Source organism: Podarcis filfolensis, assembly GCF_964270895.1.
Source record: "Podarcis filfolensis genome assembly, chromosome: 9".
NCBI classification, from domain to species: Eukaryota; Metazoa; Chordata; class Lepidosauria; order Squamata; family Lacertidae; genus Podarcis; species Podarcis filfolensis.
In genome coordinates, this window is record NC_139610.1 from 9,344,570 (window position 1) to 9,361,622 (window position 17,053).

The window sequence follows — 17,053 nt, forward strand, 5'->3', positions numbered from 1 at the left end:
CTTGTGGGGAGTGAGTGTCCCGTGGTATCAAAGCTAACACAGAGATCAAGGAAAGAAAAGTATGCAGAGGAGACCCGGCAAGAAAGAGATGGGTGCCGTAGAAGACAAGACAAATGATGTACTCTGCCATATACCTGAAATGGTTCTTTCAGCTGTTGTGACCACCCATGGCGGTTAATTAATTAGACGACCTTCCTGATACAGTGATTAATGGCATAATGGGTGTAAATAGATCTATGCTAATTAATAATGTGGCTGTCACCAAAGTACTTGGGCACCGTAGGAACTGTGAATAAGGTCTGCTTCATATGCGACAGTTCTCCTTTGTAGATACACTATCTCCTATCCGGAGCGCATGTTGTTGCTTTTGGGTTCTTGCCTCCTAATTCAGATATATGATATATCTAGGGCTAGGTTTGCACCAGCAGTTTCCATACAACCTGCTTTTCATACATACATGAGGAGAACATGGTTTAATCACTGTATATTGAGCTGTCCTCAAAGACAGCGTGAAAACCACAGAATGCAGCTGCCGGAATTTTAGATAGGACTAGTGGTTGGGAACCCATCACACTGGTGTTGAAAGAGTTTCACTGGATTCCTTTCTACTTCTGAGCTCATTTCAAGGTACTGGTGCAAGTATCTGAATGAACATCTGCTCCCAACCTGACCTGCTCATATTCTGAGGTCATCTGCTGATTCTCTTTAAGCAGAGGTGAGGCAGGGGCTGACCAGAGGGAGGACATTTTTAGCGGTTGTTCCTTGTTTGTGGAACACTTTCCCCAAGGAAGTTCACGTGATGCCTTCAATGCTACCTTTTTTTTTGCTGCCAGGCAAATTACTTTGTATTCACCCAGGCCTTTCAAATATTTTTAGTTTAGCTGTTTTAGGCTGGAATCCAGTACAGTATACACTTGCATTGCACCTAATAGGACTTCTGTACTGCACATCTAGAAGGGATGCAGGTGGCGCTGTGGGTTAAACCACAGAGCCTAGGACTTGCCAATCAGAAGGTCGGCGGTTTGAATCCCCGCTATGGGGTGAGCTCCTGTTGCTCGTTCCCTGCTCCTGCCAACCTAGCAGTTCGAAAGCACATCAAAGTGCAAGTAGATAAATAGGTATCACTCTTGTAGGAAGGTAAACGGTGTTTCCGTGAGCTGCTCTGGTTCGCCAGAAGCAGCTTAGTCCTGCTGGCCACATGACCCGGAAGCTGTACGCCGGCTCCCTCGGCCAGTAAAGCGAGATGAGCACCGCAACCCCAGAGTCGGCCACGACTGGACCTAATGGTCCTGTGACCATTCCCTGTCTGCACTCAGCTTCTTAGTTTTCGTGAACTTTATCAAAGAGGTGCAAATTTGTTGTGCAGATTGAATTTTACGTAGTACCATTTCCCTGCCACCTCTTAGTCACACACAAACACACACACTAACTATGGCATGTATGCATGTGGTTTACCATTTCCTCACCATTATATGACTAATTTTCCTCACAAAAAAATGAACTTGGGTTCGAGAATGATCCTAGAAACTTCTTCCTGGTCACTGACCGTATTAAAGATATTTGATTTGATCCTAGAAACTTGTTATCAGGCCACTTTGAAATTCTTTCCTCCTCTTCCTCCTCCTCCTCCTTCAACATCATCATCATCATCATCAACAACAACAACATACTGCATATATTCTTTGTGGTGCTGTGTAGATATGGAAGTGCTATTGCAATAATTCAGCATTTGGCATAAAAAAAGAAAGAAAACCCAAAGCATGAAATACTGAGCGGAAGAAATATATGTGTTTGGGAAATGCATGAAGATTATTTTGGGCCAATGAGGGAGAGAAAAAAATGAAATGAAATGTGACAAGGTTATTTGAGCAGTTTCAGCCTAGGAATCCAGCCTCAGAAACCTTGTCTGCGCATCCAATTTAACAGTAGTTTAACACCCTTTGGTGTCTGTGGTGTTCACACTAAATTGAAGGAAGGAGTGTGTATTCTATCCCCTAAAGGAGTGTGGACTCTTTCCCCTATAGAGCCAAGGGCACTTCTCCTCCATAACCCCTATACAAGTACAGTAGTACCTCGGGTTACAGATGCTTCAGGTTACAGACGCTTCAGGTTACAGACTCTGCTAACCCAGAAATAGTACCTCGGGTTAAGAACTTTTCTTCAGGATGAGAAAAGAAATCGTGCTCTGGCGGCGCAGCGGCAGCAGGAGGCCCCATTAGCTAAAGTGGTGCTTCAGGTTAAGAACAGTTTCAGGTTAAGAACGGACCTCCAGAACGAATTAAGTTCTTATCCCAAGGTACCACTGTACCACAAGCCATCTGTGCGAATGTATCTCCTCTGCCTGAAGATCACCTGGGGAGCACGACACTATTCTGGCTTTGTGCTCTACAAGCCGAGGGAAGTTTGAACTAGCCCCCATTCTCCAGAGATAAGAGACCTCTGTATTTTTAAATTAGAATAGTCTGTTTCCAGGGCAAAACTTAGCTAAGAGTCTTCCTCTTATACCCCCCCCCCCAAAAAAATTAGAATGGGAGAAAATAAGTTGAATAGTTGGTGCAGCATGGCAGCAGTGCGCAATTTAACTGAGGATGTTGGGAAATCTTGCCCACGGCTTGGAAGTAATGAGCTCCTGACGTGTTTTCTAATCAAAGTATCGGCATGGAGTCACCATGTTTAGCAAACGTCCTATCACCAAGGAAGCAGTACATCAAAAGTTCACTGTGGATATTATTATTTTGTGCCTCACCTTTACATTATAGGTGTCTTTCTTAGCACCTCTTCTTATAATAGTTTAAAGTCTCGCCCCCAAAAAAGAAACCAGTAGATGTGTGTGAACAGCGTCCGTTATCACATTTGTTCCAGCTTCAGTGAACCAAGAACCACGCCTGTCGTTCTCAGTTATCTTTGTACGCAGCACTGTTTTGAGCAGAGGTTTAATACACAAAAGATTGTTTCCCCCAAGATTTAGGTACCTCATAAATCAAGCTGACAAGTCACGTGGCCAGGTTTCCTCTTCTGTTTTGTCTATGGTATGCAGACAGATTATACAGTAGCGTCCTCAATGGCTTATTGTCTAATAATGTCAGAGGGCTGTGTTCTTCACACGCTATATTAGACGCTACCTAGGCAATTCTCTGCCTAAATATTTCGCGTGTGCATAGGTGACAAATAGTAAAGACACATTTCTGCACCTTTGAGTTTGCTGTGAAAGCAGAGGAGGCTTAAAACCATCACATTTTTTGGGGGGGGGGCTTTCCTTTGTAGGAGTATCAGGACACACAGTGATTCCCACACATTGACTTGCTCCATCTTAACATGTTACCACGATGCTTTCTTAGTGTGGAATTATCAAGATGCACAATTATATTTCCAAGAACATAGAAAATCAGGTCATTTATTATTATTATTTTTAAAAAATCATCATACACAGTCAATTTGGACAAAACGTGTTCTTCCTAACAGAGAACACGTGTTGCGGTGGGGGCCTGCAGGCCACCTCACTGTTACTGTGTGGATGTTTGGAGGGGATTCAGGCAGTGATTGGGTAAATTGAGTCTCCGGGAAGATTTCCTTGTTGCCAATTTGGAGGAGGGGTCAGAGGTTTTAAATGCTGGACGCCCAGCTTTGGGCGTTCTCTTGGGCTGCTTGCACTGGATCACCCGCCCACCCTCCCTGAATTGAAGGGGTTCTTTGCATTTGACATTGCTATGCCTGTCATGGGGTTGCTTGCTTTTGGGGCAGGGGCCTGGTAGGAATTTTGTCCATTTGGCTGATTGGCTGGTGCCATTTGGTTTTTGCCTACTGCGTAGCAAATCGTCACAACTTGTAAGGTTGGCAGTTAGGCATTGGTTAAAATTGGTTGGTGGAGGGGTAAGTGCCTACCCTTCCTATGGTGGTGCGGAAAGGGAATTCCGCTAAAGGAATCCAGGGGCTTGCCATCCTTTCGTCCTAGTCCCTGGCATCGGGCTTGGGCCGTGCAAGCCCCACAGGAACATGCGGGTGAGAAGTGAGGGACTGATGCCCAGCTTCATTTCTCCCTGATATTGTTTTCCCTGACTGGCTTCCGCTGGAATCCGGAAGTCAGTTCTGTCCCTGGGGCAAGGACAGATAGTCGCAACCAATGCCTAAGCAACCACTCACATGTGTGTATTTAAATAAAGTTGTGGCCAAAATCATGCCAAAAACCTTAAACAAAATTTGATGTGTGATGTGTGAGTTATTGGGGTGGCTTGGGGACCTCGACACGCAAACAGTTGCAAACCAGTGGGAGGAAGAAACAGGATAATGCTCTACCAGATAACATTTGCATAGTCTCTGTGTGCGTAAAACTGCAGTGTATGGGGGCCTGACTCATACTGTTGACAGGATACGTAAAGTTTTGGGAACTAGCATATGGTTCAGGCCTACATATATGTTATGCAAATTTCCATTGTGAGCTTTTATAACGTTTATTTTCATAGCGTTTCATAGCGTTTTTTTTATAGCTGTATAGATCCAGCCCTAAGCTTCAGAGGTGTCTGGTCAATACCTGGATTTGTGGGTGTATGCACACCCCCTTGAGTTCTGTGGATTTGAATGAAATCTATAAACATGGTTTCTTCCCTTTTTTTTCCATATCAGCAATCTACGTTGATGGCGTCCAACTGAAAGGCTACTTTGTGTGGTCCCTTTTGGACAACTTTGAGTGGACTTGCGGATACAGATCTCGCTTTGGACTCTTCCATGTGGACTTCGAAAATCCGGCTCTCCCTCGAGCTCCTTACAAATCGGCCATTGAATACGCCAAAGTTATTGCCAACAATGGACTGATGAAATCACATGGTTGACAACTGTCTGTTAATAATAAACGTTGGCCACTTACAAGAGAGGCACATGCCGTGAAATTGTCAAAAATAAACCAAGCTGAATTTTAATTTTCAATAACTATTTCTCAAAAAGCAGAAGCAGAAATCAGAGCAATAACTATGCAGAAAGGGGAAGTGAACCTATAAAGTTTTAAAGTTTGAATTTAAAATAAATAAATACAAAATAAATACAAATAAAATAAATAAATAAAATATATTAACATTTTCTGTAATGTTTAAAATACTTTTGACTTAAGGGATTCAGAGAGTGATGTCATATATTAAAGGTAAAGGGACCCCTGACCATTAGGTCCAGTCGTGGCCGACTCTGGGGTTGCAGCGCTCATCTCGCTTTATTGGCCAAGGGAGCCGGCGTACAGCTTCCGGGTCATGTGGCCAGCAGGACTAAGCCGCTTCTGGCGAACCAGAACAGTGCACGGAAACGCCGTTTACCTTCCTGCTGGAAGGTATTTACCTATTTATCTACTTGCACTTTGTCGTGCTTTCGAACTGCTAGGTTGGCAGGAGCAGGGACCGAGCAACGGGAGCTCACCCCGTCATTGCAGGGATTCGAACCACCGACCTTCTGATCGGCAAGTCCTAGGCTCTGTGGTTTAACCCACAGTGCCACCCATGTCCCCCAGATGTCATATATTATACAGCACCAAATGTTGGGTTGCTATCAAGTGGGCACATGTCTGGGAGTCGCAGCCAAAGAAGCTGCATTAGAAACACACACAAATGAGCTACTCTTTCCTCTCTCTTATCACAATGAATGGGATAGTTTGATGCTTATTCATTTTCTTGGCCATCTGCTTGTCTGACATAGAGGAAGCACATTTGGTGGACTGTTCAGTATCTGTCTACTTATACACAGCCAGATTCCTGAAGAGCACACTTTTTCAGAACTACAGATTTACTGTATGTATTATTCTGTTATAGGTTCTGGTACTAAGATAAGCTAACTAAAGCTTTACCAGTGAAACATCCTATTAAGTGGTCTGCATTTTCCTGAATGGAGAGAGCTTCCTGGCCTCTTGCACTGGGCAGAAATTCAATAGGCAAAAGCAAGCAACTTGTCCATGTAAATTAAACGGCTGCTATATGAAGAGAACTCTTTAAAAAACAAATCTTTGCTCAAGCTAGGGGTTGGGGGAAAATTTGATTTAGTTTAAATTTAAAGGCAAACCTACTTAATTAATATTTTCTGAAACAGTACATGAACCGAATCAACCATCCTTTGAAATTCGCACAGCTTTGAATTTTGCGGTACAGTTCTCCAGCCTAATAATAATAATAATAATAATAATAATAATAATAATAATATAATTTATTCATATATCACCTTTTCCCCTGATGAGACTAAAGGCAGCCTACAGATTAAAATTCAACTAAATATTGGTAGATTATATGTATATGTATATAAAATCTGTTTTATAAATCAGTTTAAACAAATTATGTACACAAAAATGCATATATTAGTGAAAATAACTTAGAAAAATGTGTACATTAGGAGAAATTTGCACTAAAATACTGGTGAGTTTTTGTGAGGCTTTTAAAAAAAAGAAATCGCAAACTCCAATGGAATTGTGGAGAACTGAACTGAACTGGAAAAGTGAGAAACTGAGAAAACCCAAAATGGACAGATTAACTCGTTCCTAACCCCAAATGACCCAGTTTTAATGCCTGCCTCCCCAAAAAATGAATTCTGTGAGCTATATTTTGCAGAATTTCTTGAATTCACATAATCTGTTTTGCAGATTAAAAAAACCCCATACATTTTGCATCTTACTGTGATTTCATTGACCATGCCTAGGGGTAAGGAGGCATGTGGAACTTACTGAAACCTCAGCCCAACTGCTGCTAGCAAAAATTCGGATTTCTGAGATTTCAGCACTGGGTTACAAGCATATTTTTTTGCCAGACACAAGGGCTGGAAACATGCTGGAGTTAAAAAAAGCAAGCAAGCAGAGGTTCTTGGGAAGCTGACTTCTGCACTGCTTTCCCTGTGCTCCCGCAGGAAGACAGAATACATACCTCCCTGACAATGCCACATTAAATAGTTAAGAATCGGAAGGTGCGAGAAGCATATGTTTGCCTCTAAGGAATAAGGCAGAGAAAAGGAACAAACCGGGCCTCAGAGGTGTACCTCCCGAGGCCTTGCTAGTACAAATTGCTAGCAAATGAGTTCTGTTCAGAGCTAATGCTTTTGTTAAGTGCCTCATTGCGAGGGAGCAACAAGGAGAGCGTGAATATACTGCCTGGGAGCTATTTAAGTTGCTCTCAAGCAAATGTCATTTTGATCAGAACTTGGTTCACAGCAATTGCAGAATAACTGCAGGGCCATGTCCTCATGTCAGCGGTTAGCCTGGAAAAAGAAGGCATTGGGTCTGTGTGCAGAGTGGTGAGGTTGGTGCAGTAAAGGCCACAGACTTGCTTTTTAGGATAGGGCTGGTACGGTGCTGAGGGCTGGGCCAAAAGCTCAGAGGAAAGCCTTGTGCACTGAGAAAGGACCTTCCTTCACCCCACCCCTCCCAGCTGCTCACAGAGGCAAAGTCAAAGAAAAACGTCCTGCGGGAACAAAAGATCGCTCGCACCATCCCACCTTCCCGTACCAACAATGGGAGAAAAGGAGTTTGAAAGGCTCTGTATACAAAGGGAGCTTTCACAATAGGAAAAGTAATCTTAAAAAGTGTTAAATCTTTCCGAGATAAAAAAGGGGGAAAAAATACACACTGCTGATTGCTTAGATTTTTTTTTTATTTTTAAAAAATGCTTTTAAAAAAATGTTCGCTGCTTACATTCTGCAGCTGTTCACAAAAGGCTAGAAGTCTAAAGTGTATAAGATTGCTTGGCTTTGTTCCTCTGTTTTGTGTAAACTCCACATCTCCTTTACCTGTGCAAATGGTACATCAAGGTGCTCTGCTAGGATTAAGATTTCCTTTCACTCCCTTTGACATGTTGTATTGGCGGAAGAATTAAGAGAGAACGTGGCAGCTCCTGGTTTGTACTAAGAGAGTTTATGCGCACGCTCATGTATAATTTCCATTATTTTCCAAAGAACAATACTCTTATTTTACAGAAGAGAGTATTGTTTAATGAGCAAGGATCTTATGTTCATCGATTATGTACTATCCCAACACGAAACACGCCAGTTGCAAACTTTCCGTCAGAATCTTCCAGTATTCTGAAACATTCTGAAGTCACCAAGAAGGAGAACCCAGGATGGGGTTATGGAGACAGGAGAATATGAGAGCAATATTAGAGGAGAACACAGTAGGCACATCAGCCGCATGTTGGTCAGTTATTTTGTGGCGGAATGAATGAATGAATGAATCTTTATTTGTGTCAGCCATCAGCCATAGCAATAAAACAACAATATGATATACAAAGAATAGAAATAAAAAGTCAATTATATAAAATACATTTTGGGGTTTTGAATCAATAGTCAAATAGTGGATCTTATTCTGATTGCCCCAGCTAAAAACCTTGCAACCTTTGCTGTCACCTGCTCATATTGAACTGCCAAGACAAAGGACACTGGGGCAGTGGTTGGGCAACCCGGAATGGACAATAAAAGAGGGGTGATAATCTCATTCCTCAAGTCTTTATAAAGAGTGCAAGCCAGAAGGGCATGCGCCACCGATTCAGTACTGCAGGGACATAAGCGTTTTTCATGTGGAATCTGTTGGAATCGTCCCTCAAGTACAGCCGAGGGCAATACATTCAATACTGCAAGAGTAAAAGCGTGTCTATATTTTAGAATTGCTAGGTTAGGCAGATAGGGTGCCAGAGAGTCGAAACGGGAAGGTGGAAAATAGTCATACCATGGGCAAAATTTCCTTATTGTGGCCAAGTGACACTCAGTATCATTTAGGCACTAACAAATTAGACTGTTTGCTTTACTAAAACCCAAAGTGAGTAGCTGTTGTGGTGATAAACCATAAGAGTGAAGTTTTTGATAGACAATTTTTGTCCAGGTGCTCTTGTGACAATCTTGCAGCACTAGGGATATTAGACTGGGGGAATTTGAGTTTCTGGCGGAAACTGTGGACATGCCTTGTGTAGAAGGCCTTGTGTCATCTGGACATGTCAGGTGTCGGTCTGGGTTTGCAGAGACTTCATCCAGCAGTGTTCATGCATGCCTTCATGCAGCAGCGAAAAATGCGAATGCTATTCTAGGCTGCATCAGCAGAAGTGTAATGTCCAGATTATGGGAAGTAATAGCACCATTCTATTCTGTGCCCAGTTCTGGGCACCACAATTTAAGAAGGATAATGACAAGCTGGAACATGTGCAGAGGAGGGCAACCAAGATGACCAAAGGTCTGGAAACCCAAGTGCCTTATGAGGAGTGGTTGAGGGAGTTGGGGATGTTTAGCCTGGAAAAGAAGAGATAAAGAGGAGGTATGATAGCCACCTTCAAACATCTCATGGGTTGTCACCAAGATTGAGGTGTCCCAGCAATGTGTGTGTGTCATTGCGTCATCTGGATGCGGCCAAGTGTTCTGGAGCAACCAGACACTGAACCTGTGCCACACTTGGCTCAGTCAATGCTCGGCTTCTTCTGCCCCCTAAACGTCAAGAGGGCCTGGCCCCCTTTCAACAAATATTGAGGGGGCTGAAGACACCTTGGCCCCCGAGAATTGGCATGCTTGCTGTTGGGCTCACTTGCTCTTCCTCTCTCACCACTGTGGGGTGCATTTAGGTCAGTAAACTGAGTATACCCCTGGCATATATCTGTTAGAGAAAAATCCAGATTTCTTATCTGTGTAGACCAGTGGTGTCCAAACTTTTTTCAAAGAGGGCCAGATTTGATGAAGTGAAGGGCTGTGGGGGCCGACCAAAGTTTTTGTTCTTTTTTAAGGATTGAAGTTGTTGAGCTTTCTTTATGATTTTATCGCAAAGTTGTTGTTACCCCAGGAAATAAACTGCCACAGGGGCCGGATTAAACCGACCGGCGGGTCGGATTAGGCCCACGAAACAGACTTTGGACATGCCTGGTGTAGACCATAATATAATAATTATGCACTCTTCTCTTCCTATATCGAAAGCAACTTGATTTCTGGGTGCCTTTCATGTTTGTTTGCAGGTAATTTTTGGCAATGAAAATACTGTCAGCTGCTCTGGAGTGAAGCATTAAACAGCCGAGTTGCATCCAACTGATAATGAAGAAAAAGTAAACATGCAAACATATATGTAGGATTGTAAAATCTATTTGGGGTTCTTTTGTATACTAATTGTTAGTAACTAATTGCACTGTAAAGAGCCTTAAATTGCACAACTTTTAAATTAATGTTTGCGGTTTTATTTCATTTGTATTTTTTAGCAGTCCTCCTGCCTGAGACATTAGAGTGTATATTTATAATTCACTTTATCCTCTTAAATTGTCATCCAAGATCGAAAGGTTTTCTGTCCTTTAATTAGGACACTGGGTAGAATATTATTTATCCAAGTGGGCATATTTATATGTTTTACCATGGTACAAATGGGCTATACATTTTCTCTGCAAAGCAGTATTAATTCTCACTGTAAATAATATACTCCAGTACATTTGGTCTATCAGGTGAAATAAATATTCCAAATCTGGCATACAAACCCATTGAAAGTGCAGTGACCATCTGTACTTCTCTGTTGGGCTTTAAAGGACAACTCTCTCTTCCAAAGTTTTATAATACAAAGGGCAATTCACTAATTAGCACTGTAAATTAGTGTTGCCATGAGGTTAAATTGGAAAAAAAACCCACCCAGCCCCTGCAGTATTTCAATTAATGTTATTTTTAATTGCTTGTATTAGCATTTGAGAACAAGATTGATTAGCTTTTGACCATCAAAGAAACAGAACTTGAAGCTGTTAAATACTGAATTGGAAGTGGTTAATTATACTTAAAATCCATAGATACTGTACATATCAGTCTAGAAGGTCATCAGAGTACAACAGAGTAGGTGTGCTTTTGAACTTGTTTTTGTTAAATAAAAACCTCAGGAACAGATACATCTGTTGATAATAGGAATTAGCACCTCTGAAATTCACATCCAAAACTGTTCTTGTTTACTAAATTGCTTTTTAGTAAAAGTTTAAGGGAATCAGTTCATGTTCAATTTGCATTTAACACAGCAAGTAACCAAAACTGTAGCCAGAGACTAGTTCACAAAGCAGGCCTGCGTAGATCCTCTCTATAGTCAGAAGCCTCCATGTGACAGTAGCAGGTAGCGATAGATGCCAAGAGAAAAGATTAACTTCTGGCAGCACTTAGATCATTTTTGCAACAGAGAAAGGGGAACAAGCACATTTCTGCAACCAGGGGGATTCTTTGCAGCTGGGAGAAGATTCCAGGAGCTTCCAGAGGGTAAACAAGTAGGCAGATGGCAGCACACTGAGAAAGGGATTGCTTTGGACGCTCCAGCTGATAGGTGTTAAATCCAATAGATGGAGACATCTGACCATGTGTAGGGTCTGTTTAGGCCTGCTGAGTGAGTAGGGCCTAAGGCTCTCAGCATTTGAACTTTTGAAGGGCATCCAAATCTTTCCTGAGGTAAGCATAATGCACAAGCTTAATTGCATCCTTGATTACTGACTTGGGTCCACTGTGATGCGACTTTCGAACAATGGAGGCACCTTAGGAGCTCCACCAGTGTATTTGAGATCAGTTGAAATGCGATATCAAATGACACACACACACACACACACACACACACACACACAGACATTTAATTTATCTTGGCGAGGTGACATGTGTAAAGTCGAACTTCAGAAGGATCTCTAGTCCAGAAGCTAGGAGTCCTTTCTCCACATTAAGCTCCTGTGTTTGGGAAGACAAAGCAGTGCTTCCCCAACACAGGAACTTAGTGTGAATTTCACTAGGTAAAGGTAAAGGTACCCCTGACTGTTAGGTCCAGTTGCGGACAACTCTGGGGTTGCAGTGCTCATCTCGCTTTACTGGCCAGGGGAGCCGACGTTTGTCTGCAGACAGTTTTTCCAGGTCATGTGGCCAGCATGACCAAGCTGCTTCTGGCAAACCAGAGCAGCACACGGAAACACCGTTTACCTTCCCACCTACTTGCACTTTGACGTGCTTTCGAACTGCTAGGTGGGCAGGAGCTGGGACCAAGCAATGGGAGTTCACCTCATCGTGGGGATTCGAACCACCAACCTTCTGATCAGCAAGCCCTAGGCTCAGTGGTTTAGACCACAGCGCCACCTGTGCCCCTGTGAATTTCACTGCCAGGATGTATTTAAACCACAGAAAAACACTCAGGGGGAAAGTAATGTCATGGAGATTTCCCCCCATAAAAATAGCATGCATTCATCAGCAGGTGCCTAGGAGTGCCTTGGTAAGGTTTAACCCAGTGATGGCCAAACCTGGTCCTCCAGCTGTTTTGGGACTACAATTCCCATCATCCCTGACCACTGGTCCCGTTAGCTAGGGATGATGGGAGTTGTAGTACCAAAACAGCTGGAGGGCCAAGTTTGGCCATCACTGGTTTAACCCTTAGCCGAGGACAGAGGTAGCTAATGTTGGTATTCCATTCCCCCATTGTGTAGACGTGTGGGATTGTTTTAATTACATGTCTGTGTTTTACAATCCAGCACTGATTGTTGGAGTCTTGTGAATGGAAGTTCCGTTCTGTATTGCTTTTGTGTTCTCTCTTCTCTCTGAGAGTAAGTAGGAGAGGAGCCACGTTTTCCTTTGTCCTGATTTTGTATATAAATAAAGTAGCTTAGTACTCACACCCCAGAGCCTGGCTTCTGCTGATGTTGTTTCTCTGCTAATGTGTGCTCAGTGTCTCTGGACATGAGTCACAGAATCTCGTTGGGGAAGAAGATTGATGGATCCCAAGAGCAGCACGCAGATGAGAGGTACGGGCTGGCACGTACAACGCCGTTGGCCTGGTTGCCCGCCCTGCCTGCCGCCAATTACCCCGACAGTTAAAATGGTGCCCTCCAGATGTTTGCAGGGCTACAACTTACATCATCCCTGATCTTGGGCTATGATGTTTCCTCATTGTCTTCTAGTAACTGGGCCAAATGATATCATCTACCCAACAATATCATATTACCTTCAGCAATATATAACTTTTCCCAGACCCAACTCTAGATACAGTGGTACCTCGGGTTAAGGACTTAGTTCGTTCTGGAGGTCTGTTCTTAACCTGAAACTGTTCTTAACCTGAGGTACCACTTTAGCTAATGGGGCCTCCCGCTGCCTCCGCCGCACAATTTCTGTTCTCACCCTGAAGCAAAGTTCTCCGCCTGAGGTACTATTTTTGGGTCAGCGGAGTCTGTAACCTGAAGCGTCTGTAACTTGAAGCATCTGTAACCCGAGGTACCACTGTATTTTGCTTTCTTGAAGGACAAGATTGTGGCTTTTCTACATTCCATGTGCAGAAGTTGATTGCACTGGCACTGGAGACAGGATAGTGTCCTCCACTGCAACTGAGGATAGCAGGCAAACTTAGAGGGAACAGAACAGTTGCACACATAACCATATGTTGCATACATAACCATGTTGCATACACAGAGGGGGATGGTTGCCTGGGGCAGGTTAGGCAGAACAGACAGAGGGCTACTGCTCCTCAGTACCTCTCACCTTAGGTGGTTACCTCAATTTACCAGATGGCACAATGTGAGAAAACCAAAAACCACCAGAATGCCTATATTACGCAAATCCAATAGAAAAAACACGTAAACGTAATAGGCCGTATAGTAACAATTTCTTCATCTTCTCTTGTATTTTTCTGTCTGTCATATTGCTTAGAAGAGTGGCATGAAATAATCTTCTAAGTGTCTAATGAAGATGATTGGGTTGGCAAACAAAAGAACCTGGCACTGATGAATAAGCTTCATGTAGCTATTTTATTTGCATGTTCAGACCCAGAAACCTCTCCACTAAATAAATTCACACTTGACTAAAATTTTAGGCTTGGTTTTTGGCAGAATTTAGGCCACAACTTTATTGATTACAGAAAGTGACTGGTTGCAAAGGCTCTGGTTCGACTAGCTCCCTGCCATGTAGGTAGCGCTGACCCAGGGTTCCAGCATAGGTCAGCCAAGGGTCAACATCTGGATAAGCGGAAAGCCGGGAATGGGCTAACTCTGCCACCCAAATGCCCCCCTGGACTCAGGCACGGGCACAACCCTCTCACAGGGGTTGACCAAACCACCAAGTCCCTGAATTCCTTTAACGGAATACCCTTCACATATGGATGGCGAGAGCGTTCTCCCATCCCTATCACCTGAACCAGAGCCTATCTGCAACCTTACAAGTTGTGACGATTTGCTACGTGGCAGGTGAAACCTAAATGGCAACAGCCAAGTGGGGAAAATTCCTGCTGTGCCCCTGTCCCAACGACAGACGACACACGACGGCATAGCAAGGTCTAGCGCAACAAGCCCTAAAAGTAGGGAGAGATGGGCAGGTGTTCCGAATGCACGCGCCAAAAGAGGAAGCTCTGGGTCACATGCATGGGCATAAATAGGTCCCTCGAACCATTTGAACTGCGTCCCATTGGCCAGATTATACCCAGCTTCGAGGGACCTACCAGTCGGGTGTTGTGGCTGACCAGTCGTACCCACCCACAACACAGGGTGTCGGTTTTCCAGGTCTCACCGCAATCCCTCTTTAAGGGAGGACCTGATATAGTACCAGTATGTACATTTTTTATATCTTTGTATGTTACTTTGGAATTTGTGTAGCTATTATATTACAAAGTGTCTATGTTTATATGATTTAGAACCATGCACAGCTGATGAAGCCCCTTTGAGTGAAACAGGGGACTATCTAGGAATCCTTGTCATCAGTGCCAGGTTCTTTGGAAATTAGAAAAGAATGTATTACGGCACTGACAATATAGGACTTGGGTTTTGTACATACTGTACTTGGTGGTCAAATGGAAAGCTACATTTTAATATATTATGTCACGATGTTGATTCTGGCATTATAAGAAGCTGTATCTAATTTTTGAAAAGTAGTTTCAAGTAAATAGCTTTGCAATTGTTACTATATGGCCTATTACGTTTACATGTTTTTACAATGTGAGGAAAAGCAAGGGGAACTCATTCTGTGCTCCTTCTGTGTGGTACAGTGGTACCTCGGGTTACATACGCTTCAGGTTACATACGCTTCAGGTTACAGACTCCTCTAACCCAGAAATAGTGCTTCAGGTTAAGAACTTTGCTTCAGGATGAGAACAGAAATCGTGCTCTGGCGGCGCGGCGGCAGCAGGAGGCCCCATTGGCTAAAGTGGTGCTTCAGGTTAAGAACAGTTTCAGGTTAATTCTGGAACGAATTAAGTACTTAACCCGAGGTACCACTGTATATCTAGATTCCAACTCTGTTATTCTATAAGGTTGGCAGTTGGTTACTTGCCATGTGGAATGACATACCCATTTGCATATAATCCATATTTGTATTCTAGCAAACAGACAAATCCGAGGTTTAGGTCCACCACAGACAGCCACCCAGTTCCAAAGTAGTGGTGAAGCTAGAACAAACCCCAGGATAGGAAGCCAAACAGCATCTATATCTCTGAAAGTATGTAGGGCCCATCCCTTCTGCAGCTGCAATTTCACAGAATCTAGAGCTTGAGTGAGCACATGTTAAGCCAAAAAGTTTATTATTATTATTAATTGAATTTGATTATGTTTTGAGGAGGCTGCGCCTACACCTCTCCTCAGGCAAATTGAAATTGAAAATGAGAAATTCAGTGGAAAAATAAAGGAAGAAATATCCTCATTAATAAGAAATCACACACCATTTAGAAGGGCAAGAATTCACATGGAACTTATCTTATGCCTACTAAGTGACAAATTTATTAAGTGAAATAAAGTTTGAAATAAAGATTGCCAACATCCCCCCTCCACTCCCCCAAAACCATGCTTTTTAATAGGGTTGCCAAATTTTACTGACTGCTTCTGCTTCTTTGCCTATAATAACCAGTTCGTTGGTTGCCATGGTGGTTCCATGGCCTATTTCACCCTTTCCCTGCCTCTCAAATTATTTTTACTGATTCCTGTGATTTCTTTCCCCTGTTTCCTTTTGCACCTAACTTTGAACCTCTTGGGCTATCTGAACTGTAAGCTCTTCAGGGCTGAGGCCTGGTTTGTGAATGTCTTGCCCAGCAGCAACAGGCCTCTAATACTTTCAGAAACTAGATTATCTGGAAACAAGTTTCCTGCCAACTGCAGATTAAGCAAGCCAATTGACAAACACTGGCCACAAAAATGCATTTTTAATAAAAACTACAAACATGTTGTACTACCCTTAGACAAAAGCACATACTAGACATTCCCGTTGACCGAACACAACAAGCTGTTTCTCAAAAGACACAGTACATGTGGGCAAGTATTTCAGGAAAAACTACCCCAACAAAGTCAGTGCAGACCACTTTCCAACATATTGGTGTCCTTCATGAACACCCAAACAAACCATTTCTTACCCTTTAAAAATAATTGAAATACTTTATTGTCACTTGTATAACTTGTATACATTGAGATTACACGAGCACCCCCCATTTAGCTCTCTTAGTCTTAATTCCCCTCGTTTACTGACGCACACCCACCAAACTCGAAAGTCAGTGGCCCTGTTATCTTTTCATTCAGCAGCCTAACAGCCCACGGACAGAAGCTGTTCTTTACCCTGTTGGTGTTACTAATCATGCTTCTATATCTTCTGCCCAAGGGCAGGAAATCAAGAAAGTGCTGGCCAGGGTGTGAATCATCCCTGAGAATTTTCCTCACTCTCCTGAGGCAACGTTCTTCATCCAGTGGATTCACGGGACAGCAATACTCTGAGGAGATGGAGTCTCTGTTGGGCTTTCTTAACCATCTGGGTTGTACTGATTTTCCAAGTAAGGTCTTCACTAGGAATTTAAAGGAAGAGACTCTCCACACAGCCCTCCCCAATGTACAGTGGGGCTAGTTCTCCTCTCTTTCTCCTGAAGTCCAACGCCATCTCCTTTATCTTGCTGATATTAAGGTACAAGCTGTTCCCTAGGCACCATGTAGATATTTTTTGGACCTCCCCTCTATACGCTGATTTGTCTCCACCCCAAATTTGGCAAGGACCACTCTCAAACTTGCCACTCCTACTCTGCCAAGTTTCAAATCACTCTACTAAACAATGTTATAATTATAAACCATATAATATTCCACCTTTTTTTTTTTTTTTGAGAATGTCTAATCAGCTGGTATACTCAGAAGAAAGACCC

General features: G+C 43.0%; 1 protein-coding gene across 7 annotated transcripts in view; it reads left to right on the forward strand.

Annotated features, from left to right (window-relative positions):
- The window catches only part of LOC310770159 (cytosolic beta-glucosidase-like), a 100,239-nt gene extending 95,182 nt beyond the window's left edge, over window positions 1-5,057 (forward strand). For 4 of the 7 annotated variants that reach the window (XM_083630576.1, XM_083630579.1, XM_083630577.1 and 1 more), the window contains exon 6: window positions 4,621-5,057. In XM_083630576.1, coding sequence (XP_083486702.1) covers window positions 4,621-4,826 — 206 coding nt within the window. In that variant the 3' untranslated portion in view covers window positions 4,827-5,057. The remainder of the gene's footprint in view (window positions 1-4,620) is intronic. The other 3 variants (XR_014551983.1, XR_014551984.1, XR_014551985.1) reach the window with 3 other exon arrangements.
- The last annotated feature ends 11,996 nt before the right edge of the window (window positions 5,058-17,053 follow it).